The 27,376-nt window shown below is 47.8% G+C and overlaps 1 protein-coding gene across 2 annotated transcripts in view; it reads right to left on the bottom strand.

Annotated features, from left to right (window-relative positions):
* Positions 1–27,376, bottom strand: part of LOC147731353 (serine/arginine repetitive matrix protein 1-like) — a 357,020-nt gene that overhangs the window by 59,288 nt on the left and 270,356 nt on the right. Inside the window, exons 5-6 of one of the 2 annotated variants that reach the window (XM_086956400.1) lie at positions 10,159–10,271; positions 1,263–1,463 (exon numbers count right to left, since the gene is read on the bottom strand). The exons of the other annotated variant lie outside the window; for it this stretch is intronic. Of the exons in view, the coding sequence (XP_086812526.1) occupies positions 1,263–1,463; positions 10,159–10,271 (314 nt within the window). The remainder of the gene's footprint in view (positions 1–1,262; positions 1,464–10,158; positions 10,272–27,376) is intronic. 2 annotated transcript variants of the gene reach the window in all.

The raw sequence follows: 27,376 nt of genomic DNA on the forward strand, positions 1-27,376 counted from the left end.
AGGGAAAACATTTCAAATCCTAACTGCAGGTAATTTAACCATTTACAATATCCCTTCCTCAAAAAAAGAAAAAGACAAAAGGCCTGAAAGCCTGAAGGACCTTAACTTTGAGGCGGTTTGATCTTGAGAACAAAAACATCTCAGTAAAGAGCACCATCATAAAGCCCGATGGAAATGCACACCCCACCCAACATGGAGAACAATCGGAGGATGAAGCATAACATCATTGGGGTTAAGGTAAGTGAATCCTAAAGAGAATACTCCTCAGATCTGGTAACTTAACAGAAGATTCTCAACAGTGCCATTTGCAGAAGAACACTCTTTGCGTATTTGGTTCTCAACCCAGCGAACTTGTTTTTGTCCCTGCATCATTCAACTGTCGAGGGGATCAACATCAAACATAAGAGTTTGCCTTGGAGTGCAAGGCACTTGTTCCGAAGACTCACTGAACAGAGGCATTGGGAGCATATCATTTTTTTAAATTGCTTTCTCGAGTCTCTTCTGCCCTCTTGCGACCACCAAATCCCTTTTATTGGGGGAATACCCCCAACTCCAACTGTGTGTTTTATGAATGTGTCCTTTAGCATGCATTTTGGTTATTTCCAGCATCTACAGTTTTTGGATAAAGATTACACACATTATTAGTATCGGTTTTTGACAGTATCAATAACAATTTAGGACAAATTTAACAAAAGTATTTTTCATAACTGTGTAATGGGTTTAGGTGCTGAAGAGGCTACATGAGCCCTGAAACAAATGTAAAAAAAAAATCAGAGTCGAAATTATTCTTTATGGCTGCTGTCAACTCTCAATGACTATTGATGTTAATATTCTGCTCTTCAATCTAGTAACCTGTATTATTCTAGTGTCTTTAAATCTCTGGAATTTGACAATTGACTAGTTATGCTTTCCAATTTAGAATCCATTTGTAGATTTTTTTTTATCCAAAGCTGTTCACAGCATATTGGGGCATTATGAGCTTAGGCTCAATATCACAGTAAGGTATACTTGACTATGTCCAAGACCAAAGAAAATACGTATTTACCAGAAAAGGTTTCTGGACTGAACCATTAGATGACGCACAAAGTACAGTATGTAAATATAAATAGGTTTATGCAGCAAAAAATAAATATCTAAACTATTCACAAAAACACAACTCAAAAGTTCAATTTCAAAGATAACTACCATGAGGTGAACGCCAGCATGGTAATGTCTCTACAGATATATGCACATTTCCTTGATCAGATATGTCTAGTACTTGCCTGGTTGAAGTTGCTTCCTGAACAGAAGGCTCCCTTATTAACATAGAAGGCTCAGGTTCTGGCAGTTCTGGTTCTCTCTTTACTGGCATAGGACTAGGACTGCGACTCTTTGATCTGTGCCGATGAGATCGTGAATGGCTGTGTATTTCCTCTCGCCTTCCAGGTGATCTTCTCCGTGGGGAAGATGACCTAGATTTATTTCTGAGTTAAACAGAAGTTCATTAACATTTAATCTCCAAGAAAAGCTTACAAACAAAAACGCCCATGCAGTAATGATGCACTCTACCATCGGTATCAATGTTGGTAAAAATTTGGAAAAGGCACCAAAAAGATTACCGTTTTTAACAAGCCTCTGAAATTCATATGGTCTTGTTAAAAACTAATTTAACATTTTTCCTCCACAAATTACAAGCAAAGAAGCCGAGTGATTGTTCTGTACACGTAGCAGAGACAGCCAAATGACATCAGGCTTTCATTTTGCATCAAGGGCCTGAGCCATTGACAGGATCTTCGAAAATGCAAATGCTACTTACCAGTATGCATCTGTTCTTGGCATGTAGGGCTGCTGACATTCATATCTGTGCATAGATCGCCGCCTAGTGTTGGGTCCGGATGATTGCACATTGTTGTCCTGGAAGAGTCTTCGAAGTATCACGAGATAGGTGGCTCCTCCCCTGGACTACAGTGCGCATGGGCATCACCTCCATCCCCAGATTGTTTTTAGCCATTGGCAGAGATGGAGTGAAGCATGTGAGTGATGACCATGCTAAGAGCATATAAATATATGAATACTGCAGCTGCTACAGGCGCCGGGGAGGAGGGTGGGCGATATGAATGTCAGCAGCCCTACATGCCAAGAACAGATGCATACTGGTAAGTAGCATTTGCAGTTCGAGGCATGTGGGCTGCTGAATTCATATCTGTGCATAGAATACATAGCAGTCCCTCCATTAGCGGCGGCCGCCCGTGCCAGCTGCAGCAGTCTGAAAAAGTGTTTTGAGAACAGCCTGACCAACAGCTGCCTGCTGTTTGGAGTGCACGTCTACACAGTAATGTTTAGTGAAAGTATGTGTGGTAGACCATGTGGCTGCTCTACAAATATCTTCTAAGGGAATGTTACCTAGGAAAGCCATAGAGGCCCCCAACTTCCTGGTGGAGTGGGCTCTTGGTGGAATAGTGAGAGTGCGTTTAGCTTTAGCGTAACAGATCTGAATGCATTTCACGATCCACCTAGCGATCCCAGCTTTGGAGATAGCGTTTCCCTTGTGGTGTGTGGCAAAAGCAACGAAAAGCTGCTTGGTTTTGCGAAAATCTTTTGTCCTATCCACGTAGTACCTCAAGGCTCTTTTAACGTCAAGGGTGTGGAGCATCCGCTCCGCCAGCGTCTCTGGGTTTTGGAAAAACACCGGCAACTCAATTGTCTGGTTTATATGGAATTGAGATACAACCTTGGGTAAGAATTTAGGGTTAGTGCGGAGCACCACCCTGTTAGCATGTACTTGGAAGAAAGGTTCTTGGATGGTGAGCGCCTGCAACTCGCTAACCCTCCGTAGCGATGTAATTGATACTAAGAAAGCAACCTTCCAAGTCAGAAACTGAAGCTCACAAGAGTGCAGTGGCTCGAAGGGAGGACCCATCAGTCTTGTAAGAACCACATTGAGGTTCCATTCTGGAGCTGGTGGGGTCCTTGGCGGAATGACTCTCTTGAGTCCTTCCAGAAAAGCCTTGATAGCAGGGACCTTAAAAAGTGACAGGTGTTGCCTATTCTGGAGGTATGCTGCCATAGCAGACAGGTGAATGCGGATGGAAGAGTACGCCAAATTGCATTGATACAGGTGGAACAGGTAACAAATGATGTTTTGAATGGAAGCATCTAGCGGGTCAATATCGTGGTTAACACAGTAAATGACAAACCTCTTCCATTTAGCCGCATAACAAGCTCTAGTAGTGGGCTTTCTTGCCTCCCGAATGATGTTCATGCAATCTGGAGGAGGATTGAGGTAGCCAAACTCTAGGACTTCAGGAGCCAGATCGCCAGGTTGAGCTGTTGCGGATCTGGGTGCTGAATGTCGCCATGGCTCTGCATCAGAAGGCTGGGAGTGAGATGAAGCCTTTGATGCGGTACCACGGAGAGTTCCAGAAACGTGGTGTACCACGGCTGGCGAGCCCACGTTGGAGCAACCAGGATGAGAGTCATCGAGTGCTGCCTGAGCTTGCATGCCACCAGCGGTATCAGAGGTGCTGGGGGAAAAGCGTACGCAAATCTGCCTGACCAGTTCATCCACATCGCATTGCCCTGTGATTGCGGGTGTGGGAACCTGGCGGCGAAGCTTTGGCATTTTGCGTTCTCCTTTGTGGCGAACAGGTCTATCTCTGGATGATCCCCACCTTTGGAAGTACGGTTGGAGTACTGATGGATGTATCTCCCACTCGTGCATTTGATGGCTGTGCCTGCTGAGCAGGTCCGCCATCTGGTTGTCCTTGCCCGGGAGATGCTCTGCCATGAGGAAGATGTTCCTCTGAATGGCCCACTTCCACATGCTCTGAGCCAGATGAGACAGCTGCGGAGAGTGTGTGCCCCCCTGCTTCTGAATGTAGTACATGGCTGTCATGTTGTCCGTCCGGATCAACACGACTTTGTTGCACAGATGTACTTTGAACGCCTTCAAGGCCATGAAGATTGCCATCAGTTCCAACACATTGATGTGCATCTTCCTTTGCTGTAGTGTCCATAGTCCCTGCACCGTGTAGTGGAGTACATGCGCTCCCCATCCCTGGAGAGAAGCGTCCGTCGTCAGGATAATCTGTGGCACGGGCTCTTGGAATGGTCGGCCCTTGCAAAGGTTTTGTGGATTCCACCAATGCAGAGAGTTGTATGCCCGACCGCTCACCAACACTAGGTCTATCAGTTGCCCAAGAGCCTGAGTCCACTGACGTGCTAGGCACTCCTGAAGCGGACGCATATGTATTCTCGCGTGCGGGACGATGGAGATGCAGGAGGCCATCATGCCTATCAACTGCATGAACACCTTCGCTGGAAGCGAGTGCTGAGGTCTGAATCGTTGGATCAGCGTTTGGATACTGGCGATTCTCACTGAATTTGGCTGCGCAGTGGCTGCCAGAGTGTTTATTGTCGCGCCCAGATACTGTCGTACATGGGCGGGCTGGAGATGGGATTTCGGGTAGTTCAGAGAGAATCCCAGATCGTGCAGGAGATGAATGGTGCGGGACACGTGGTCGGCGCACTGCTGCTGTTTTTGCCTGAATGAGCCAGTCGTCCAGGTAAGGGTAGACGTGGACGTTCTGGCGTCGTAGATGCGCCGCCACAGTCGCAAGGCACTTCGTAAAGACCCTTGGCGCTGTGGTGACCCCGAACGGCAGAACCCTGAACTGGTAGTGCTGGTCTTGAATTGTGAATCTGAGATACTTCCTGTGGGAAGGATGCAAGGGGATATGAAAGTATGCATCTTTTAGATCCAACGTAGCCAGGAAGTCCCCCTGTTGAAGCAGAGGGAGTACCTGCTGCAACGTGAGCATATGGAAATGCTCCGAGAGAATGTACCAGTTGAGGGGCCTGAGGTCCAGGATGGGCCGTAGGGATCCGTCCTTGGGGATTAGAAAGTACAGAGAGTAAACCCCTGTTCCCCTTTCTTGTAGTGGGACGAGCTCGATTGCTCCTTTTTGCAGCATGACCTGAACTTCCTGCTGCAACAAGTGCAAGTGCTCGCCGGACATAGGACGGCTTCTTGGAGGTATGTTTGGTGGAGTGGAAGTAAGTTCCAGACAGTAACCGTACTGGACAAGAGATATGACCCACCTGTCCGTGGTGATGGATCTCCACACGGGCAGGAACTGCTGGAGTCTCCCCCCGACCGGTGTTGTGTGGTCGGGGGCAGTGACAAGACGTCACTGCTTGTTGGCGGCGGTGGACCTGGAGCTGTTGTTTCCACGTCCCCTGCCCTTGACATTGTTGCCTTGTAGCCACCTCTACCCTTGTTGGTGTATGAGGATTGGGTATTGCTCTTGTAGTACTGGGTGGATTGCGATGCCTGACCCCTTGAGGTGCCTCTGGTATTGGAGCGGCGAAAGGAACCACCCCGAAACTGCTGAGACTGGAGGGCCCCCATAGACTTAGCAGTGTCTGTATCTTTTTTCATTTTTTCAAGCGTCGCATCAACCTTGGGTCCAAACAAATGGTCAGGATTAACCGTCTGGTTCAGGATGGTTCTTTGTATATCAGGTTTAAACCCTGAGATCCTAAGCCATGCATGTCTTCTGAGCAACACACTGGTGTTGATTGCCCTGGAGGCTGTATCAGCCACATCTAGCGCACATTTTATGGAAGCGTTTGTAATGAGCTTTCCCTCTTGAATTAACATTTCCCCTGCCTCCTTGTATTGGTCAGGCAAGTGCTGGAGCAGTGCTTCTAGGGTGTCGTAATGAGCCCTATCGTAGCGTGCAAGTAGGGCCTGCGTGTTTGAGATGCGCCAAATGTTAGCTGCTTGTGCAGCAATCCGTTTCCCTGAGGCCTCAAATATTTTTGACTCTTTGTCTGGGGGAGGAGCGTCACCAGTTGTCTGTGAGTTCGCCCTCTTGCGAGCGTTGGATACCACCAAAGAGTCCAGTGGAAGTGTCCCTTGATATATGTTGGATCCGAGGGCGCTGCCTTATATTTCTTATCAATGCGTGGATTGATGACACGTGCCCGAGTGGGCTCCTTGAAGACCTCCTGCGCGTGCTTGAGCACTCCTTTGAGCATTGGCAGAGTTTTGATTGACTTTTCAGCCACTGAGAAAGTGTCAAATAAAAAGTCCACATCCACAGGATCGGAGTGCAGCTCGACATCATGGTTAGCTGCAGCTCTCTCGATCAAAGCGTTGAAGGCTGCAGAATCCTCCGTCGGCGAAGTTTTCGCCGCAAAGAGCTGCGGTTCTTGACCCGACTGCGGGTCCTCGGGGTCGCCTCCGGCAGTCTAAGGTTCATGTTCTTCCTCCGGATCCGAGTACGCTGGATAGTTGTACTCGACCTCCTCCTCGTCACCATCACCCGCGGTAGAAGGAGTTGGTGAACGCGGCAGGTCTCTTGGAGACGCCGGCTCCATAGGTGCTGAAGTACCCGCAGAGTCCTTCTTGTTTTTGAGAGGAATGCAAAAATGTTCCAACACCGGCTCCGTGGTGATTTTCCTTTTGAGGAGGGACAGTTTCCCGGTATTGGCGTCGATGATGACCTCACGACGCTCTTCCTCCGCAAGTGGCTGGAGCCGAGGCTTAGACACCACTGGAGACGCTTTGGGCGTCAACACCTCCTTCGAGGGCACGCCTGCCCCATGCTTCGAAGCGAAAGCCTTCGGCGTCGACTTCGGCGGCAGGGTGAATCGGATAAGCGTTTGCGCCTTTGACGGCTTCAGTGCGGGCTTCGACACCCCCTTCTTCCGGTTCATGAAGCACAGCGACTTTCCGAATCCGTTGCAGGGACTCCTCGACCTTCTTTGATAGGGCTGGAGAAGGATGGACCGGCTCGGGCGATTTCCCCGTCTTGGGAGTGGTGTCGGCGAGAGGCCCCGTCTTCGGAGCCGACGCAGCACCGTCCTTGGCCCCGACTGTAGGAGCCGACGAAGCCAGAGCCTTGGGATCGCCTTGACGCTTCTTCGAAGGCTTCTTCGGGTCATCGACCGCGACCATCTTCGGCGCCGATGCAGCCGCGTCGGTCGACTTCGCCTTCGGCAGCGACCCTGAGGCCCTCGGGTCGGCCATCTTGGCGTGACTCTCCATGTCGGCCATTTTGGATTTCTTAGACTTTGACGCCTCCAGAGCCTTCTGTACTGCTTTCACTTTCGGTTTTGAAACCGGAGTTGCAGATCCCGAAGGCTTCACTTTTGTTTTTGGAAACGTGAGTGGCACCTCCAAAATGTCCGTGGCCGGGCCCGGAGGCGGGGCTGCTGGACCAAGAACGAGGTCTTGGGTAAGGCCCGAAGGCGATCCCTCGACCTGGGCCGCAGGAAGGGGGTCGACCCCTGAGTCAGTCCGGGGATGCTCTTCCTCCGAGCTATCCCCCACGGTGGCAATGGCCCCATCGTCGTCCCCTACCTCGTCGCCGGCTTCGTCAAACTCCTCGTCTCCTGCGTCGTAGGCATCCCCCTCGGACGCAGGGCTAGAGTCCGAAACCTGTTGGACATTGTCGTCTCCAACGTCTTCTTCGAAGATGTCGTCCGGCGGGGGCGCAGACATCTGGGCCTGGAGTCTCGCAGCGCGACGAATCTTGAGGGTCTTTTTACACCGGAACCTGGAGCAGGCCATACACCTGGCCTCGTCATGGTCCGGCGACAGACAAGTGTTGCACACTGGGTGCACGTCGAGGTGCGAGTATTTCGAGTTGCACACCGGGCACCGTTTAAACGGAGTCCGTTCCATGTCTGGAGCATCGTGTAGGCCCGTCCGCGCCGACAGCACGCGGAAGGGCAGCAAGAGTTCGGAGCTGAAGAAACAGTAAGACCCGAACGAAAACGATACCGGCGCCAAGCCTAAAGACCTTTTGGTCTCGAGTTAAGAGAGTTAACAACTATCGGTTCCGACAGAGGGAACCGACACACATCCGAACCCAATGGCGGAAAAAAACAATCTGGGGATGGAGGTGATGCCCATGCGCGCTGTAGTCCAGGGGAGGAGCCACCTATCTCGTGATACTTCGAAGACTCTTCCAGGACAACAATGTGCAATCATCCGGACCCAACACTAGGCGGCGATCTATGCACAGATATGAATTCAGCAGCCCACATGCCTCGAACACTTTAGAACTGCAGAGAACACTTAAGAGTAAAATATTTGGTAGAGCAGGAAAGTTCTGATAAGGCTCTATTATTGCTAAAAAGTATTTTTCGAGGCAAGGACCCCTACATTTCTGTCCAAATGAAAAATTATACTCCTATAGACCTATGTATAATATTTTGGAAATCAATCAGGTCATGTAATAAAAGTTTCAAGTCACCTTGAGGTGTTAGTGACACCAGGCCCAAATACCTGACAGCATAAACAAAACCTTTTCCATAGTTTGTTAAATTCAGTTACTAGCTCAAGAAATACCTACTTCTCTAGAATACCGGTAGACAAGATTAAGTGAAGGGGAGAAAAAGAAGAGTGAACAGGAGGCAGGAGGGTGTGTGAAGTAATCGAAGGAACCATCATCGCTATCATAATCATAGGCAAGATAAGCCAATGAGGGTTCTTTGGACCAAGTTAAAAACAGCAAATACAATGGCCTATCAGGATGTTTTTACATATTTAAAAACAAAATCTAATCGAAGTTAAGTTCTTCTGTTCTAGAATTCTAAACATCAACTATCTGAAAGTGCTACTTTAGACTACTTTTGAACATGCCACTTAGGCTCTAAACTGCCACGTCCATAAAATATTTTCTATTGACACAGCTTTGAGAGTGGTGTTGCATAGCCATAGGAAAAAAAGCATCTCTCAACATGCACAATGTTAGGCAGTATGGAGCAATGGAGCACCCAAAGAGTGAGCACTGCCTATAATATTCAGATTCCAAACAAATGGGAGACACAAGACCCACATTGCTTAAAACTCCTGACCCGAGGCATTAGCTGGAGTGCAGGAAGCAGACAAAATCAAAACCTCTTACAAAAAAACAGGCGTTTTTAAGAAACATGAGCACCATGCATGTATGTCTAGCCCTCTTTAATGGGGGAGAAAGGAGGGGTACAGTTACACCTCAGTGTAACAGGATACTGCTGCAATACTTCTCACTCCACAGCATTCTGTGTCTAGACCATTATCATTCTATAGATCAGATAGCTATAAAGGAGGAGGATACAATGTTGTGGAGGGTGATTTATCTCATCACCGCTGGAAAGAAGACAGTTGGTGACAGGTGAATACTTAAAGTAGGCACAAAAGCCAGCTAACATGTAACCTTGTCAGATAAAAGGTTCTAAAAATTCCATCATGGAAAATATCTTCCATTTCCCCCAAATAGACCACTTCTCTTCGATTTAAAGTTTATGTCATGGTGTCTAGCATGATTTCACACCTATCTCTAAACATTGATAATTTGTTTTGCCTCTTGGACTGCACTTATCTGCTGCTGGTTTGAGATTTATAAATCTACATACAAAAATATGCATTTAGTGCACGTTAGATGTTAGAGGGAAGTCTTAAATTAAAAAAACTAGAGGATCACATTAGATTTGTCCTGGTGTATACGACATTCTACATGTTGCCACTCTCCTGCAATCCAGCAGGCACCCTGGGACTGTCAAGGGAATACAAATACACAAACTGTCAAGCCAGAAGCACAGAACCTTTAATAAAGCGATCACACTTTTAATACACTTAAAACCGGATTGTGAGAGGGCTGTAGCTGTATCTCCAGGGCTCAAGGTCATTCTAAGTTTCCCAGTGTCTTCGAGTCCAGAATTATCACCTCTACTAACCAGATAATTCTGGCCCTTGAGATAACTGAAAAGGAGAACTGAGGTCTGTTGCTGCTTCTGGTCCCCCGCTTGTCCTTTAAAGCTGAATGATAGAGCAGCACATGTTCCCCTCATCTAATGTGTCACCGCCCCATAGGTCAGGCCTCAAAATCCCTTGCACACATTTTCAACCTGCTGCAGGTAGGTAGTATATGTATGTGGAGTTGGGCGTGTTTTGCACGCCCCTCTGGGGAAAAAAAGTTTTTAAAAAAAACATGGAACTTTGGTCACCGTTCTCCTCAGGTCCACGTTATTCCCCGTGAAGTTTTACTGCTTGACCACTTTTATTGACTGGATATAGTGGCAGATTAAAAAAATGTTTCAATAGCCTGCAAATTAACTAGTTTATGACACAAGATCACAAGGAGGGTTTGCGGAAAAAGGTTAAAACGTAAGAAAAAAAGGTACCTTCTCGGACTTCTGGATCTTCTGTCCCAACCCCTCATTTCTCGATCTTCTATGTACTTTTTATATTTCTCTTCATAGTGCGTCTTTAAAAACGCCAGCTTTTCTTGCTCAATCTGCAAAAGTAGCAGCACATACATAAATCTAGGGATTAACAAATCAAAAGTAATTACACTGGCCTGGTTATTAAGATTGAAAGATATACAATGGAAGGGAAAGTTAAGTTACGAAAGCAACACCACTGTGATGGGGAAACCAATTTAGGGATCGTCAGCTTCTCCAATTTTAGAAATTGGGACCAAATACGCATTTTTACCATTGGAGATGTATAGGATGTGGTGGAGTGAAGTTTTTCAAGCAACTTCAATGTAAATGGGATAACTAGCAGTTCATTATAAATGTAGAAGTAAAGTGTATTTTTGTGTAATACATAAAGCCCAACACTGACATACTCCTTGTTCTCCACCGGAGTATAAAGAGCCATGCAGCATCGAAGACGTAGACTAGCGACCTCAAGAACCCTGGGAGGACTTCCTGCCTTCAAGAAAGGCTCCAAATCTCCAGCGGACATAAGAAACTCTACCCTTAGGAGCCCCAAACACGCGCGGATCCACCTCTGCAACAGACTCCCACTTCCTGAGTTCAAGAGGCCCACCGGTTCTGCGAAGGTTCCCCAGCGCTTCTGAGCCGAAGTTCACAAAGGGCTGACCCCTGCCGGAATCCTCCTCAACGCCTGTAATCTCAAATTGAAAACTCCCCCTCACTGCCACCTGCCCAGTTAAGAGTTTTCCGACGCCTAAGGACACCCCTGCATCCGAAGCAACTGGGCTTTGGGGACCACAACCTTCAGTGACTGTACGTCCCCTACAATCTTTAATTACATGGGCATCTGTGGGTTTTCTTTGCCCAGCCTCTAGGCCTGAGCCTGCAGCCTGCAGCCTGCAGCCTTTCTTCAAGACTGATCTCCCCCATTGGTTAACATTGCGTGCCCTATGCTGTGTTGGCGCTCTGCCACCGGCCGCCCCTCAGCCGCTGAGGGTGTGCTGCCTTGTGCCCCCACGCCCTGTACTTACCTTAACTCAAGGAGATCGACCCAGACACTGCTTTACTCAACTGTGAGCAGCGCGACAGAGTAATCTCAGAAAATACTAAAGAAAAAACGTGTCCGTCAGCCGGGTCCCGCGTTTTCACCGCACTAGTTGCACACCACCTGCTCGTGCTCTCCTGCCAGGAACAGGGAGCAGGCAGCCTCCCTCCCCTCCCCTAAGCCAATCACAATGCTGCAATGGCAGCGTTGTGATTGTTGGGGATGCATCCCAGCCAGAGGCTTACGGGGAGGCCATTTTCTCCATGTAGGGCAGCCCCAGAGGGCTGACCAAACCAGTCTTGCACGCTCAGGAGTGGAGGAGCCACCCCTACCCCAAAGGTATGGCAGAGATTAAAGTAGATAACACCCTACTCTCAATTTAGTGGTAGCTAGGCTGAGCAGTTAGGTTTATTAGTGGGTAGTGTGAATGCATTTGGTGTACATACTCATGCAAGACAGGAACACGCACTCAATGATGGCCTCCAGGCCATGGTTTGTAGAAAAATATTACTTTAGTTACATTTGTTGTACTCTGTTACAGGTAAGTAGACTTTTGTGCAATACTTTCAATTTACTGGCAAAATGTTTGTATAGCATTAAACCATACTTTACATGTGCATGAAATGCTTTTAAGTACAGAAAAAGATACTTTGTATTCAGGATCACACTTAGTACAATATAGTGAGAGACCAATTCAGTCTACTGAAGAAAAACAGGTGAATAACTTACAGGTAAGTAAACGGTTTTGAGATTCAGTTTCCAAGGGTTTGGATCACCACTGGGCACGGGTTAGACGAAAGTGGGTACTACAGCCGCCAGCAGCACTGGGGCAGTCGGGCGCAGAGGTCACTGGGCCTAAATGAATCCTATGGAGGCTGGGGGCACCTCGAAGATTCACTGGTTTCTGGTAAGTACCTGCGGTTCAGGGACAGAGGCCCTGGGGTTTAAGGATAGCATTGGAGGGGCCAACATAGAGCACTGAGACTGCACCACCCGCAGCACAGGGAGGGCCGGGTGCAGAGTGCAAGGGAGGCCCCGGAGGGGGCCCTGTTGAAACCAATCAACGGAGGATCAAGATCCTCCATGGGAGTCAAGAGTCTTTGTTTGTTTATTTATTTATTTAACCCCTTGGCTGCTGGGGTAATTAACCTGCTGTGCTGGGGGGCGGGGGGGGCGCGCACAGCGCTCCGGTGCTCATGACGAGGTCAGCTCGTCATGAGCTACAGTGCGTTTGCCTAAAGTCTGGTTGGATAGGTGATGGCCCCTAATTTTCTATAATCCGGATGAAAGGGGGTGCAAACTAAGCATGGGATCGGCATGATGAGCAGCGCCAGGGTCTGTATGTCTTTAAGGGGTCTGTTCAGGATAGAGCTTGTCCAATTACTGAGCCTTTCAAGGGTCTTCTTGTTATCTGCTCAGTTGATTGCCTGTTATATTGCTCACGGATTCGTCAGGGAGCATCTCCGCCTGTTAGCACAAGTTCTTGGAGGGTGCTGGCTACAGGCCACGCCAGTCTCATGGAGCAGGGTCGCTGGAGGAGACAGGCTGATAGGGCTGGGGCCAAGTCAGTCGTAGATTTTCATAGGTCATCAAATCTGAGGAAAAAGGTTCAGGGGAGCCCTTAATTACTGAATTTAAGGGTGTTACTGAGTTTGGGGGGCAGAAGCCAATGACTACTCTCCACTAGGGTGACTACACCCTTTGGGTGCCACCTCAGTTTGGGGAAATATGCCCATCACTGTTCCTAATGGGGCCTAATACTCCAATTCAAGATGGAGAATTTCTAAGAGAGGGGTTCACCTCCGCTCCTAGTGACCCTAGGGGCTCTCACTCCATGATGTCAGAAGCCTGTCTGGTGGAGGCTGGCTGGCAGGGCACAATCAGCCAATACACTCAAAGTTGATCGTTTTTTCAGGGGGCATCTCTAAGATGACCTCTGAGGGCATCTTATAATAAATCCACATAAGGCATCAGTGTGGGTTTATTATGCTGAGAAGTTTGGTACCAAACTTCAGTCCCCAGTAAAGCAATCATGGACCTGTGAAGTTCATGTTGACTAACTCCCAGCCCATGCTCTCAAAACTGCTTCAGTGCACTTACAATGTCTGTGAATGGCAAAGACACTGTAGGGGCAAAGTGCTCCTGCAGCTATGCCCTCACCTGTGGAATAGTGCACCCTGCCTTACGGCTGTGAGTCCTGCTAGAGAGGTGACTAGTCCATGCCATGGAGAGTAGTGGTGGGCATGGCACACAGGGATGTGTGAAATGTCGTCTTTTCAGTTTGGTCTGTACAAAAACGCGCAGCCTGCAATGGCAGTCTGTGGGTGTTAAGGTGAGGTGTCTCTGAATGTGGCATAATACATGCTGCAACCCTCCAAGGCCCTCTCTAGTCACATAAACGTGACCTGTGGTACCAAGGGACAATCGGCTTACATGTGGTCCAGCGGTGTGCTAATTGTAGAACCAGTATGCATCTGTTCTTGGCATGTAGATCTGCAGAGTTGCACACTGTGCATAGATCGCCACCTAGTGTTGGGCCCCGATGTTTGCAGTTTGTTGTTGTCCTGAAAAGTTCTTTGGAAGTCAGGAGATAGGTGACTCCTCCTTAGGACCACATTGCGCATGGGCATCGGCTCCATCCCCAGATTGTTTTTCACCATTAGGGAAATGATGGAGCTTTGCAAGAAAGGAAGGATGTCCATGTAATTTGTATCTAATTAAAATAATACTGGAACAGGCAAGGGTAGCCGGGGAGGCGGGTGGGCGTGTGCAACTCTGCAGATCTACATGCCAAGAACAGATGCATACTGGTAAGTAGCATTTTCCGTTCGAGGCATATGAGCTGCAGATTGCACACTGTGCATAGATTGTATAGCAGTACCCACTCTTAGCAGCGACCACCCCTATCTGTTTCAGTAGTTAGGAATAATGTTTTGAGAACAGCCTGGCCAACATTAGCTTGTTGTTTTGTTTGCACATCTACACAATAGTGTTTTGTGAATGTGTGCGGTGTAGCCCATGTAGCTGCTCTGCAGATGTCATCTAGGGGAATGTTCCCTAAAAATGCCATTGAAGCCCCTATCTTTCTGGTAGAGTGGGCTTTAGGAGGAACAGATAGCGTACGTTTAGCTTTGTGGTAGCAAATCTGTATGCATTTGACAATCCATCTAGCTATCCCAGATTTTGAAATGGGATTGCCCTTGTGTGGTGGTGAGAAAGACAAAAAACATTGTTTTGTCTTACGAAAGGGTTGTGTTCTTTTTATGTAGTATAGCAATGCTCTTTTGACATCTAAAGTGTGAAGAGCTCTTTCTGCTACTGACTGTGGTTGCGAGAAGGAAACGGGCTGTTCCACAGATTGATTGAGATGGAATGGAGAAATGACTTTAGGCAGGAATTTTGGATTGGTACGCAGAACAACCTTATTTTGATGCATTCACAAAAAGGGTTCTTGAATGGTTAGTGCTTGTAGTTCACTAATTCTGCGCAGGGAAGTAATAGCTACTAGGAACGCAACCTTCCAGGTTAAAAATTGTAATTCACATTTGTGTAGGGGTTCGAAGGGAGGCCCCATTAGCCGTGTGAGAACGACGTTTAAATTCCATACAGGTGAAGGTCGTACTCTGGGAGGAATTATTTTTTTTAAGGCCTTCAATAAAGGCTTTAATGGCAGGCACTCTGAACAGGGATAGATGTCTGTTTTGCAGATATGCTGCTATTGCAGCAAGATGTAGCCTAATAGAGGTATAGGCTAAGTTACATCTTTGAAGATGTAGTAAGTAACCTATTATGTGTTGAATAGTCACATCTAAGGGATTAATTTCGTTGTTGTGACAATATATCACAAATTGTTTCCACTTGGCTGAGTAACAAGCCCTAGTGGTAGGACGTCTAGCTTCTTTAATAACGTTCATGCAGTCTGGAGGAAGGTTTAGATACCCAAATTCTAGGACTTCAGGAGCCAGATCGCCAAGTTGAGCTGAGCTGGGTCTGGTTGTCTGATTTCTTCATGGTTCTGTGTTAAGAGTTGTGGAGACAGGCGTAATTTTTGGTGTGGTACTACAGACAGTTGTAGGAGTGTGGTGTACCACGGTTGTCTTGCCCATGTTGGAGCAACTAGGATAAGGGTCAGAGAATGCTGCTGTAGTTTGCGTACTACCAGTGGCATGAGTGGTAGAGGTGGAAAAGCATACGCAAATTTGTTTGACCAATTCATCCATATCGCATTGCCTTTGGACAGTGGGTGTGGATATCTGGCGGCGAAGCTTGGGCATTTTGCGTTTTTGTGGGTGGCAAACATGTCTATTTGAGGTTGTCCCCACATCTGAAAGAATGGCTGAAAAACTTGCATATGAAGTTCCCACTCATGAGTCTGTTGAGTTTGGTGACTTAACAGATCTGCTATAGTATTTTGTACTCCTGGGACATGTTGGGCTAGAAGGAATATGTCTGAGGTATAGCCCACCTCCATAGGTCCTGTGCTAGTTGAGATAGTTGCAGGGAGTGCGTGCCTCCTTGTTTTTGTATGTAATACATTGCTGTCATGTTGTCTGTGCGGATTAACACAGCTTTGTTTGCCACTGGCTACTGAAAAGCTTTTAGTGCTAGGAATACTGCTAGTAACTCCAGATGATTGATGTGGAGTAATTTTTGTTGCGGTGTCCACCTGCCTTGCATGGTGTGTTGCAGCAGGTGAGCTCCCCAGTCAGAGAGCGATGCGTCCGCAGTTAAGATTATCTGGGGAACTGGCTCTAGGAACGGTCGTCCCTTGGAAAGGTTTTTGGTGTTCCACCACTGCAGAGAGCGATGAGTCCGACCGTCTACCAACACTAGGTCTGTTAAGTGACCTTGAGCCTGGTTCCATTGACGTGATAAGCACTATTGTAGCTGGAGCATTTGAAGTCTTGCATGGGGTACTATAAAGATGCAAGAGGCCATCATTCCTATGAGTTGCATGAACACTCGTGCTGGAAGGGAGTGTTGTAGCTGAAACTTTGTTAGGAGATTTTGCATGCTGGCTATCCTTGCTGGGGTGGGATAAGCTAGTGCTGTTGAGGTGTTTATTGTGGCACCTAGGTATTGTTGTACTTTGGATGGCTGTAGATGAGACTTGGTGTGGTTTATTGTGAATCCAAAGTTGTGGAGCAGCTGGATGGTGGCATGAGTGTATTTTACGCATTGATTGTGTGAGCTGGCTTTTATGAGCCAGTCGTCGATGTACGGGAAGGCATGGATGTGCTGTCTTCATAGATGCGATGCCACCACTGCCAAGCACTTGGTGAACACCCTTGGTGCTGTTGTGACTCCGAATGGGGGTACTTTGAATTGGTATTACAAACCTGAGATACTTCCTGTGAGCTTTGTGAATGGGAATCTGGAAGTATGCGTCCTTGAGGTCTAGAGTAGCCAGGAAGTCGTCTTGTGACAAGAGAGGAAGGACTTGCTGGAGTGTGACCATGTGAAAATGGTCTGACTGTATGTATATGTTTAGCAGTTTGAGGTCTAAAATAGGCCTTAGAGAGCCGTCCTTCTTTGGGATTAGAAAATATAGAGAGTAAACCCCGTTGTTTTGCTGCTGCAGAGGAACTAGTTCTATTGCACTTTTTTCTAGCAGAGATACTACTTCTTGCTTTAACAGTGACAGATGTTCTTGTGACATTGGACGCTGTTTGGGTGGTATGTTTGGGGGTGTAGATGTTAATTCTAGACAGTAACCTGAGTGAATAATTTGTTGCACCCACCTGTCTGATTTGATGTTGATCCACGCAGGCAGGAATTGTTTGAGTCTTCCCCCCACAGGAGTGGAATGTTGGGGGGGAACGGGAGGAAAGTCGTTAGGTAGGGGTGGAGGCAGAGCGGGAGGTGTTGCTCTTGCCTCTGCCTTTGTTGTTGTTACCCCTGTAACCCCCTCTCTGGCAGCCCTTGGTGAATGTAGTTTGGCCAGGGGTTTTATAGGACGAGGAGGGACTTTCTGAGGAGTAGCCTCTTGTGTTGCCTCTGTACGATGAGTGACGAAAAGAACGCCTTGGAGCTTGCTGCTGCAAGGCTCCCATAGATTTTGCAGTGTCGGTGTCTTTCTTCATTCTTTTCAAAGACACGTCAACATTTGGGCCAAATAAGTGTGTTTCATCAAATGGCTGATTAAGTATGGAATTTTACACCTCAGGTTTAAAACCTGAAATACGTAGCCAGGCATGTCTACGTAGTAAGGTGCTGGTATCGATTGCCCTTGAGGCAGTATCTGCAGCGTCTAGGGCACAACGGATGGAAGTATTAGTGATATTTGTACCTTCCTGTATAAGTTCATTAGCCCTGTTTTTGTATTTGTCTGGTAGGTGCTGCATTAGGGAATCTAGTTCGTCATAATGCGCCCTGTCGTATCTTGCCAGTAAGGTTTGGGTGTTGGCAGTGCGCCAGATGTTAGCTGCTTGTGCCGCAGTTCTTTTGCCAGAGGCGTCAAGTAGTTTAGATTCTTTGTCTGGTGGTGAAGCTTCACCTGTTGTTTGGGAATTAGCACGTTTACGTGCATTGGATACCACTAAAGAATCTAATTGTGCCGGGCCTTTAATATAAACTGGGTCTGCAGGGGCAGCTTTATATTTTTTCTCAATGCGGGGATTCAGGGCCCTAGCTCTAACGGGGTCTTTAAAAACCTCTGTTGTGTGCATGATGACACCCTTAAGCATTGGTAAGATGGCCGTAGACCTTTGTGTGTTGTCAAAAGTGTCTAATAGGAAGTCTTCCTCCACTGCATCAGTGTGTAAGTCCACCCCATGATATTGTGCAGCCCTCTGGACTAGCAGGTTAAAACCTATGGTGTCCTCTGGTGGGGAAGGTCTGGACGGGTAGACATCATCCTGTGGGACATAAGGCACATCAGGGGTGTTGTAATCATCCCATGGATTAGGTGACTGAGGGGAACTATTAGCCTGTGGTGGGTAACGTGAACCCGCACCTTCATAATCAGAATCTGTATGTACATCATCCTCAGGATTAGGAGATGGTGTAGGTGAATGCTGTGGTGGAGGAGGTGTATGAGTAGGAACAGTATGGGGAGGTGGAGGAGAAGGGACCCTTAATGGAGAGGTTACAATGTCTCTCCTCTTTGCAGGGGGAGGAAGTGCTGGCGCCTCAAGTGGTCTCTGCTTGGAGCTGAGAGTCAATTGTCCAGTTTTGAGATCCTTTACAAGAGTTTTTTGTTGTGGATCCGGTGTAAAAAGGTCTTGTGAGCAAGGTAGATCCTATGCCATCGAAGTTTTTGGCTCCGTAGGTTTTTTAGGCACCGAGTCGGCAGTTGGCTTAGGAGTGTGCACTTTCAAAGTGTCTTTTACGGGAACCTGTTTTTTCGATTCCGAGAGTTTTTTCGGCTCCGATGCATGGGAATCTGGAGCTTTGGTTGATTTTTAACTCGGCTCAGAGTGCGGTTTCGATGAACCGCAGCCAGTCTTTGGCGCCGTGTGCTTGGATGTCGAAGCAACGGTCGACGTGGAAGAGGAAGATGGCTTTTCGCAATTAAGGAATAATGGATTAGATGTATGAAGCTCAAATGAGTTCGCAAACGCCGAAATTCTGAGAATTTCGGCGTTTGCGAACTCATTTGAGCAAAATGGTATGTATGAAGCAAATTTCAGTGCAAAATAAGGAATCGCAAATTTGCGATTCCTTATTTTGCGATTGCATGTAAGGAATCGCAAAATTTGCCCCTAAGGAATCGCAAATTTCCACCAACTTTAAGTTGGTGGTAATTTGCGAATTTCTTGAAAAATGCCCATTTTTGCATTTTTCAAAGTAATGTATTGTATTGTATTGTATTGTATGGCATATTTATATAGCGCGAAAACTGTCACCCAAAGGGTATTCTGGCGCTTTGACTTTGACCAGCCATACGCGATGTTATACTGCCTCAATCTTTACGCTGTCCTAGGGAAGAGGTATGTTTTTAATCCTTTTTTAAAGGAGGAAAGATCCTCCTTACTTCTCAAGGGCAAGGGTAAAGCATTCCACAGTTTAGCTGCGACGAATCTGAAGGAGCGTCCGCCCATCCGAGTCCTCACAATTTTAGGGATTACCACCAAGCAGGCTGATGAAGAGCGAAGAGATCAGGTAGGAGTATACAAGGAAAACATCGCCTGCAGCGAAGACGGCCCCTGACCATGAAGGGCCCTAAAAACTAGACATAATGCTTTAAAATCAATACGCTGGGCGATTGGCAGCCAGTGAAGGTCCATAAGCGCCAAGGAAGAGGAATCAAGACGCCGTCTAGAAAGAGCCAGCTTAGCAGCCATATTCTGCACTCGCTGCAATTTACCCACTAGGATAGCTTGCGCACCCAGAAGTAGCGCGTTGCAGTAATCAAGCCTGCTTAAGAGGATACTACGCACTACCTCTGGGCGGGCATGAACCGGGAGCAAAGAGAGAATCTTCCGCAATGTTCGGAGCAACATCATACACGTGGCCACAGTTTTGTTGACAAACGCGTCTAGCTGTAAGTTAGACTCGAACATCACACCCAGATTCTGCCGCTAGCCCAGTACCCTGGGAGGAAGAAGGCCAAAAATCCAGTGGCAAAGGCCGGGGGATACGATCCATTGAGCAGTGCAGTACCTCCGTTTTTGAGCTGTTAAATTGCAAGGAATTTTGACTCAGCCAGTCCACGGTAGCTGTCATGCAGCGATGAAAAGTCTTCTGCGACACAGCATCCCTACCCTCAAACGAGAAGATAAGTTGCGTGTCATCGGCATAATTGATGACTGCAATGCCGAAGGACTTAATCAGCCTGACCAGTGGACGGAGGTATACATTAATTAGAATAGGGCTAATGGCCGACCCTTGGGGTACGCCCTGCCCCACTTTCTTTATGTCAGAACGGTAGGGCGGCAAGGCCAGCACCTGGTGTCTGTTACTCAGATAAGAGACCAACCAGGCCAGGCCAGTCACCCCAATCTCCTCTAGTCTCCTGACCAGAATGGCATGGCTGACCGTATCGAACGCTGCCGACATGTCGAGCAGCACTAGAAAGGCTGCTCGGCCAAGGTCGACACGCGAACGGAGGTCATCCGAAGCGGTTACCAATGCAGACTCAGTGCTGTCGGCGGGCCTTGAGGTGCCGGGTTTTTAGAGACCCGGTGGTGCCAGGGGATCACACCCGAAGACCTCTAGGTTCTCCCTGTTCTGGACTTACAGAAACACAGAGTTTTCTAGTTGAAGTCAGGGATCGAGTTTTATTGGCTGCAACCAAGTAACATGTGTCCTAGAAGTACGGCAGCACGGGCCGTAAGTTCTCAGGAGACTGATCGTTTTTTACAGAACCAGACTTCTCCTTATATACACAAATAACAGCTGCAGGCAAGAATTCTTAAGTTTACGATATGGCAATACAAATATTTCCACAATAATACAAAGAGCGAAGTCATGCTGGTCAGCACATATTTCAGATGTCCAGTTAGTGATGGATTACTCTGCCAGATCCAGAACTCCCACCAGATATCGATGAAATGCCAATAAGGTTGAGCACCCTCCCATCATAAACGGGTCATAAACAAGAATCATGGACAGGTGTGTGTGTGTATGGGAAAACAGGGTCTGTATGCAGTGAAGGGTTTATGACATGTTGTGCCTTGATGATATCTGGCTCGGCCACTGGGTGAGGAGTTGCCCAAACAGGCTTGGCTGGAGGCAGTGGAGTCAGCTCGGCCAGGTCATGGGGAAGTCAGCTGCGGTGGACGTGTCCTTTCAGATCAAAACTCGGCCTTAATCAATTGATTATATGAGGGCAAGTCATAAGATGGATGCCGTTCACAAAATGGCGTCTGAGGGTTCGAGACGGAAACCACGATTTAAGGGTGTCAGCATCACTCGATCGTGACGCAAATGCATAGGGATGATGTCCTAATCATTACCGGTCCGTCGATACCAAATTCGTCATGTTACGACGACATTTGTGACACGAGTGTGCGGACCCCGAGGCTGGTGAAACGAAAGGGTCCAGAATTGCAGTACCACAGACCCTCCTTTTGCCCTCATATAAGGCAATAACTCTAATCTGAATCCAGATCTGTATTGACGAATTCGTGTTGATGCTGTTGGAGCATCATTTTGTTGCTCAGTTCGTCCCTCGATACAGGCTTCCTTACACATGAAGTGGCGCAGAGGCCACATATTGCAGGAGCGCACTGCACAAACAGGCAGAACATAAACAGAACGGCTAAGATCATACCAATGAAGATCAGAGTTTTCCATCCCCAGGCAGAGATCAGTTCCCAGAACCACCCTAGCAGAGACCAATCCCCTTTCTCCATGTGAAGGGAATCAGAGATTTTGTGTAGTTTGGAGATGGCCTGGTACACTGTCGGAGCATTATAGGGGATGAAAATGCAGCAGCTAGATTGGATCACTCTACATACACCACCACGGTCTGCAAGGATGACATCTAGGGCAACCCTGTTCTGATGGGTCATAAGTCGATCCGACTGAAGCTCTGCTGTCAGGTTGCTAAGGGCACCGGCCGTTTCAGTCACGGCGGACTCAACTATCCTGGTTAATTGTCGAATGTTCCTGCTGTTCACCATAGGCCCCCAAAATGGCAGAAAACCCTTTGCGAAGTCTCCAAATTCTTGACCCGCAGTGTCGTCTTGACTCACGACACCCCTAACTGTCCTTGTCCGATGGTAATCTGCCCCGGCCGTGTAGGTGGGTGGCAGCAGAAACGAGATGAAGCATGTGCCCGAGAAGTCGGCAGGCAACCAAGTGTATGCCTTGACGTGGCAGATGAAGTATGTACCCTTAGCCGCCAAGAATGGAGGGGAAGTTCGGGAGGCAAACACGTATGTTTCCGTGCATATGCTCTTCCCCAACTGTGCTTCGGGATCCCTGCCAATACCTTGCAGACATAAGTGACCACGGTGGGGTACTACCCAGACTGAGGATGATTTCTTTGATTTCTGGCTCTCACTTAATGAAATCCCATACTTGGTGATGTTCCACCTACTGTATGGGGTAAACTCATCTTTGGGAGTGGCTCTGATCGTGTCAATATCTCTACTCATGTTCTTGAGTCCTGCTATTAGTGCCTTGTTGTTTGAGTTCTCCCCCCGAACGTATGGTTCAAGGGAAAACAGGAACATGGTCTGGAAAGCCCACAAAGAACCGTAATAACTGAAGGGCAGGACGAAGTAAGGGATACCCTTATCGGTTGTGTGCGGCATGAGTCCACATATCCAACAGTTCGTGTTGTTCATAACAGATTGGTGCTGGTGTAGGAGTAGGACAAATGAATTATTTACAAATTCGAGTCTTCTGGCAGACTCGTGTTCAGGTAGGGGATGGAAGGAGTGTGTGGAAATGGTAGGAGAAGGTGTGAGCGGAGTGTGGTATATGAATGGAACTCGAAAGATAGATAGAGCATAGCCAGTTAAAAACATTATTATACTACACAACATTGAGATGCTCAACACTAGAAAACGTCTCTTTGCCATTATAGTGCATATTTTCTTTTCAAAATTCATACGTCTAGCAGGTCTCTCTACCCTCGGAAACTCCATCCTCTGGTTGCTGCCCGCGGTGGGAGGTTGCTTCTGCCAAGATGTGCGCTCTGTCCAGTCCGGGGCGATTCCCTCAGACTGAGCAGAACCGTTGACCTAGGCGTCCCCGGCTGCACTCCTCAGACTTCAACTGCGGCCTTAGCAGCAGAACCGGATGGCGGTTCGAAAATCAAAAATGAGCTAGTTCCCTGGGCGAGAGAGCTGTGGAATCAAAAATAGTTCATGGGAAAAGGGAAGATCGCACTAGTTCGAGTATGTCAGTTCTTGGGTCTTGACCTTAGATTATATCGTTCTTTTCCAGGCACGGTGTGATCTTCAAACAGTGTTTCAGGTTTTGTAGTGTCCAACTGCAGCGACGGTGGCACAGATCCTTGCAGAATGCAATCGCTCTCTTTGTTGGTACCAGTTCCTTTTAGTCGTGCATCGCTGAAGGGGACAAAACGTGGTACAGACTCAGTCTCGGAGTCAGCGACTCCTTGCTGGACCCATCGGTCGTATGGAAGGGGCAACGGGACCCTTTTGCAATGGGCGCCGTGCACCCAATGTTTCTTGCCGTGGACACGTACTGCAGAGCGGGTCGACAGCAAAACCTGGAAAGGTCCGTTCCAGCGAGGCTCCTCGTTCTTCACTCGTCTGAAGTTGCGAATCAGGATCCAAGAGCCAGGTTCGATAGCAAGGCCTGGATCGTCAGATGCCGGTGGAGAGGAGCTGTGGACCTGTTGATGTAAAGCATGCAGTTTAGTCGTCAAGTCGTGCAGGTAATTAAACAGTGCAGGGTACTCTATCTCACTGAGCTTTCTAGGCCTCGGTACTCCCCATATATTTGCGGGGCGCCCGAACACGATCTCGTGTGGGCTAAGTCCCAGTCGAGAATGGACAATCATCCTGGTAGACAGGAGTGCTAAAGGCAGGGCGTCTGGCCACTTGAGACCTGTGCTAGCTTGGATCTTGGCCAGTTTCAATTTAAGCGTGCCATTATAGCACTCTACTAATCCTGACGATTGGGGGTGGTTTGCAGCGTGGAACTTCTGGCGGATGCCTAGACACTCACACACTCTCTTCATCACTCGTCCCACGAATTCACTTCCGTTATCACTCCAGACAATCCTAGGCATGCCAAATCTAGGGAAGAATTCTCTAACGAGGGCTTTGGCAGTTGACAAGGCAGTGTTGTCCTTAAGGGGGTACGCTTCTACCCATCTAGAGAAGGCGCAAACAACAACAAGTACATATTTCAGGTTGTTGCACCTCTCCATGTGGATGAAATCGAGCTGCAAGACCTCGAACGGATACGTTGGAGGTGCAAAGTGACCAGCTGGGGTTGGGGTTCCTCTACCGGGATTGTGCTTTAAACATACCATGCAGTTTCTGACCAAATTCTCTGCACATTTCGGGATACCACTATTCTGCCATACTGGGGCCAACAGCTTACATATTCCTTTCACACTGACGTGTGCCATTCCATGGGCCATTGTCACCACTGCGAGAACATAAGCGTCCGGTAACAACCATTGCTGGTGTTCTGACAGTTCGACCCAACAACCATTCGCGTCTAATCTACCCTTGCTTTCTCTCCATTCATTCACCTCTTTCTCAGTCGCGTCAGCTTGTATAGATTTCACGCTTTCGATGGTGTCCTCACACATACCCACATCAGGGGTCCATCTAGCAGGACCTACAACATACATCCGACTCATTGTGTTCCTTGCAGTCTCTTTCGCGACCTCGTCGGCAAATGCATTCCCTCGACCAACATCATCTCGGATCTTTCTATGCGCGCTACACTTCACGATCGCAACCTGTAGGAGCAAGGTCAGTGACTCGAGAAGGTCGTGTACTAGCTGTCCGTGTTGAATCTTTGCACCATGCGACGTCAGGAACCCACGTTCACGCCACAATCTTCCAAAACTGTGGGCTACGCCAAAGGCGTACTGACTATCAGTGTACACATTCACTCGTCTTCCTTTCGCCAACACGCACGCTCTTGTGAGTGCGACTAACTCTGCTGCTTGTGCGGAATTGTGGGGGACGCGAGCTGTCTCTACAATCGTGTGTAATGTTGTCACGGCATATGCTGCAGTCGTATCACCATTCGGCAACTTGAAACATGAACCATCAACCCATAAATTATCATTACATTCAGGGAGAGGAGTGTCCTGCAAAACTACTCTCCCTTTTGTCTCTTCTTCTGTCCTAAAACAGCAATCAAGTTTGTCGACCTCATCTGTCTCTGCTGGAATGGGTAATAATGTAGCAGGGTTGAGTGTATCACACCTCTTTATGTGAATGTGACTCGCTAACAGGGTCAATTCATAGCTGGACAGTCGAGCACTAGTTAGATGCTGTGTCTTTGTCCTGTTTAGTAAAATATCTACTGCATGTGGGACCATAACGGTCAGAGTATTATTCATGACTAACCCAGCGGACTGTCGAATACAGACAGCTGCTGCGGCAGTGGCCCTCAAGCAACTCGGTAATGCTTTAGCTACGGGATCTAGAGTTGCGGAGAAATATGCACATGGGCGTTGTTTGTCCCCAAAGTGCTGCGTCAAGACTGATAATGCGCAACCTTCCTTCTCGTGGACGTATAATGTAAACGGCTTGCTGTAGTCGGGGTTGCCCAATACAGGAGCCGAACATAATGCCTCACGCAACTCATGGAAACTCGCCTGACAATCTTCAGACCAAGGCAAAGGATTGGGTGTGTCCTTACGCATTAATGCCAGCAAAGGTTTGGCCAACAGTGAGAAGTTCGGTATCCATTGTCTACAATACGATGTAATGCCCAAGAAGGCACGCACTTCTCTTTGTGTCCTTGGGGCACTCAGTTCTGAATTTGCCTGCATTCTTTCTGGGGTCAGTCTCCTTCCCTCCTTCGATAAGATGTGACCTAAGTAGGTTACTTCTTGTCGGCAAAATTGTAGTTTGGAAAGCGAGACTTTGTGCTTCATGTCGCATAAATGACGCAACAACGACAACGTGGCTTGCTTGCAGATTTCTTCAGTATCTGCAGCGATCAGTAGATCGTCTACATACTGGATTAGAGTCGCGCCACCAGGTAGAACAATTGTGTCTAGTTGTGTTTTCAGGGCTTGACTGAATATTGATGGGCTCTCACAGTAGCCTTGAGGAGCGCGTTTAAAGCGGAAGCTTCGTCCTCCTAAATTGAAGCCGAAGATATCTCTGCTCTCCTCGGCAATCGGGATGCTGAAGAAAGCATTCTTCAGGTCAATCACCGAAAACCAATTGGCTGAGGCTGGAACCATTGTCAATAAGGCAGTAATGTCGGGAACGACTGGAAACTGCGGTACAACGATCTTATTCACGTCCCTTAGATCGATCACAAATCGGTACACAGGGGGCTGTGAAGGATCGGTACGCTTTAAGACAGGCAAAACCGGACTGTTACAAATGTTGCCTGTAGTTTCTTCGATGACATCTTTCGCAATCAGATCATAGACGATCGCTAACAAAGCCTTTTCACATTCGTTTGATATTCGATATTGGGGAATACGTGGCAACCTAACATTAGCTTTTAATGTTATGACATACGGTGCTATCTCTAAATGACCCACATCGTTAGAACCATTCGCCCAAAGTACATCTGGAAGAGATGACAACTCAGTCGGAATTCTTTCTCTTGACAAATACATCGGGGAAATCACTTTCTTACCAAGCGTAAGTTGTACTCCCGAAGGAGAACAGTACAAGGTCGCATATAGTCTCTTCAGTAAATCCAAGCCTAACAAATTTTCGCCACAACCTGTGGTAAGAATGAGGGGTGCTTCTAATTCGCATGGGCCAACAGAAAGGGGCATGGGGCTGGAGTTCGGGTTCCTAACGGGGGCGCCAGAAAAACCTACTGAAACATTCATTTCGCCAGACAAAGGTGCGCCAGGAAGTTTTGAGTGCATAATCGAACTTTTTGTAGCACCAGTATCCAGCAGAAATGACTCTGACACTCCGGATGTAATCACCCCAACGTAAGGTCCATTCTGGTCTACTGGAACTGAAACAACTCCCTCTCTTTGTCCATGGCTGTCCTAGCAACTATTACCCTCATTCTCGTTTTCTGCGTAATAGTCATCAGCATAGTACTGAGCTGTCCAGGAAGACGCATTATTCTGTTGGTCAAAGCTATTCATGGAATTTTGAGGAGGAAAAGAAGTGGTGTTCTGGGAGAAATTTCCACGGCCCCTACCTCTAGGAACCTGTTGAACACCTCTACCTCTTGCACCGGAAACACCGCTTAAGCGTCGCGCAAGAGCTTGACAATTACTTTTGAAATGACCCTCTTCTTTGCAATAGGCACATTGATTCCGGCCATACGGAGAACGCTGATGGGAAAACTCGTTCCCTTGCGCGTTTCTTGAATACTGCTGTGGCTGTTGATAATTGGGCTGACTAGCCGTGCGAGGCGGATAGGCTTGCTGGAGAAGAACTTTAGTTTTTAACTCTTTAGTCTTCTTCTCTGTCTTATCTAGCTCGTCTTTGCGCCTATTTTCATAGTACTGGGCTGTGGCTAAAATCTGTGCTGACGTGGAGACAGCCCAAGCACTCTCTGAATCTTTCAATTTATTGCACAGTTCGGGAA

The sequence above is a fragment of the Lissotriton vulgaris genome, chromosome 2_1 (assembly GCF_964263255.1).
Source record: "Lissotriton vulgaris chromosome 2_1, aLisVul1.2, whole genome shotgun sequence".
In the NCBI taxonomy this organism is placed as follows: domain Eukaryota; kingdom Metazoa; phylum Chordata; class Amphibia; order Caudata; family Salamandridae; genus Lissotriton; species Lissotriton vulgaris.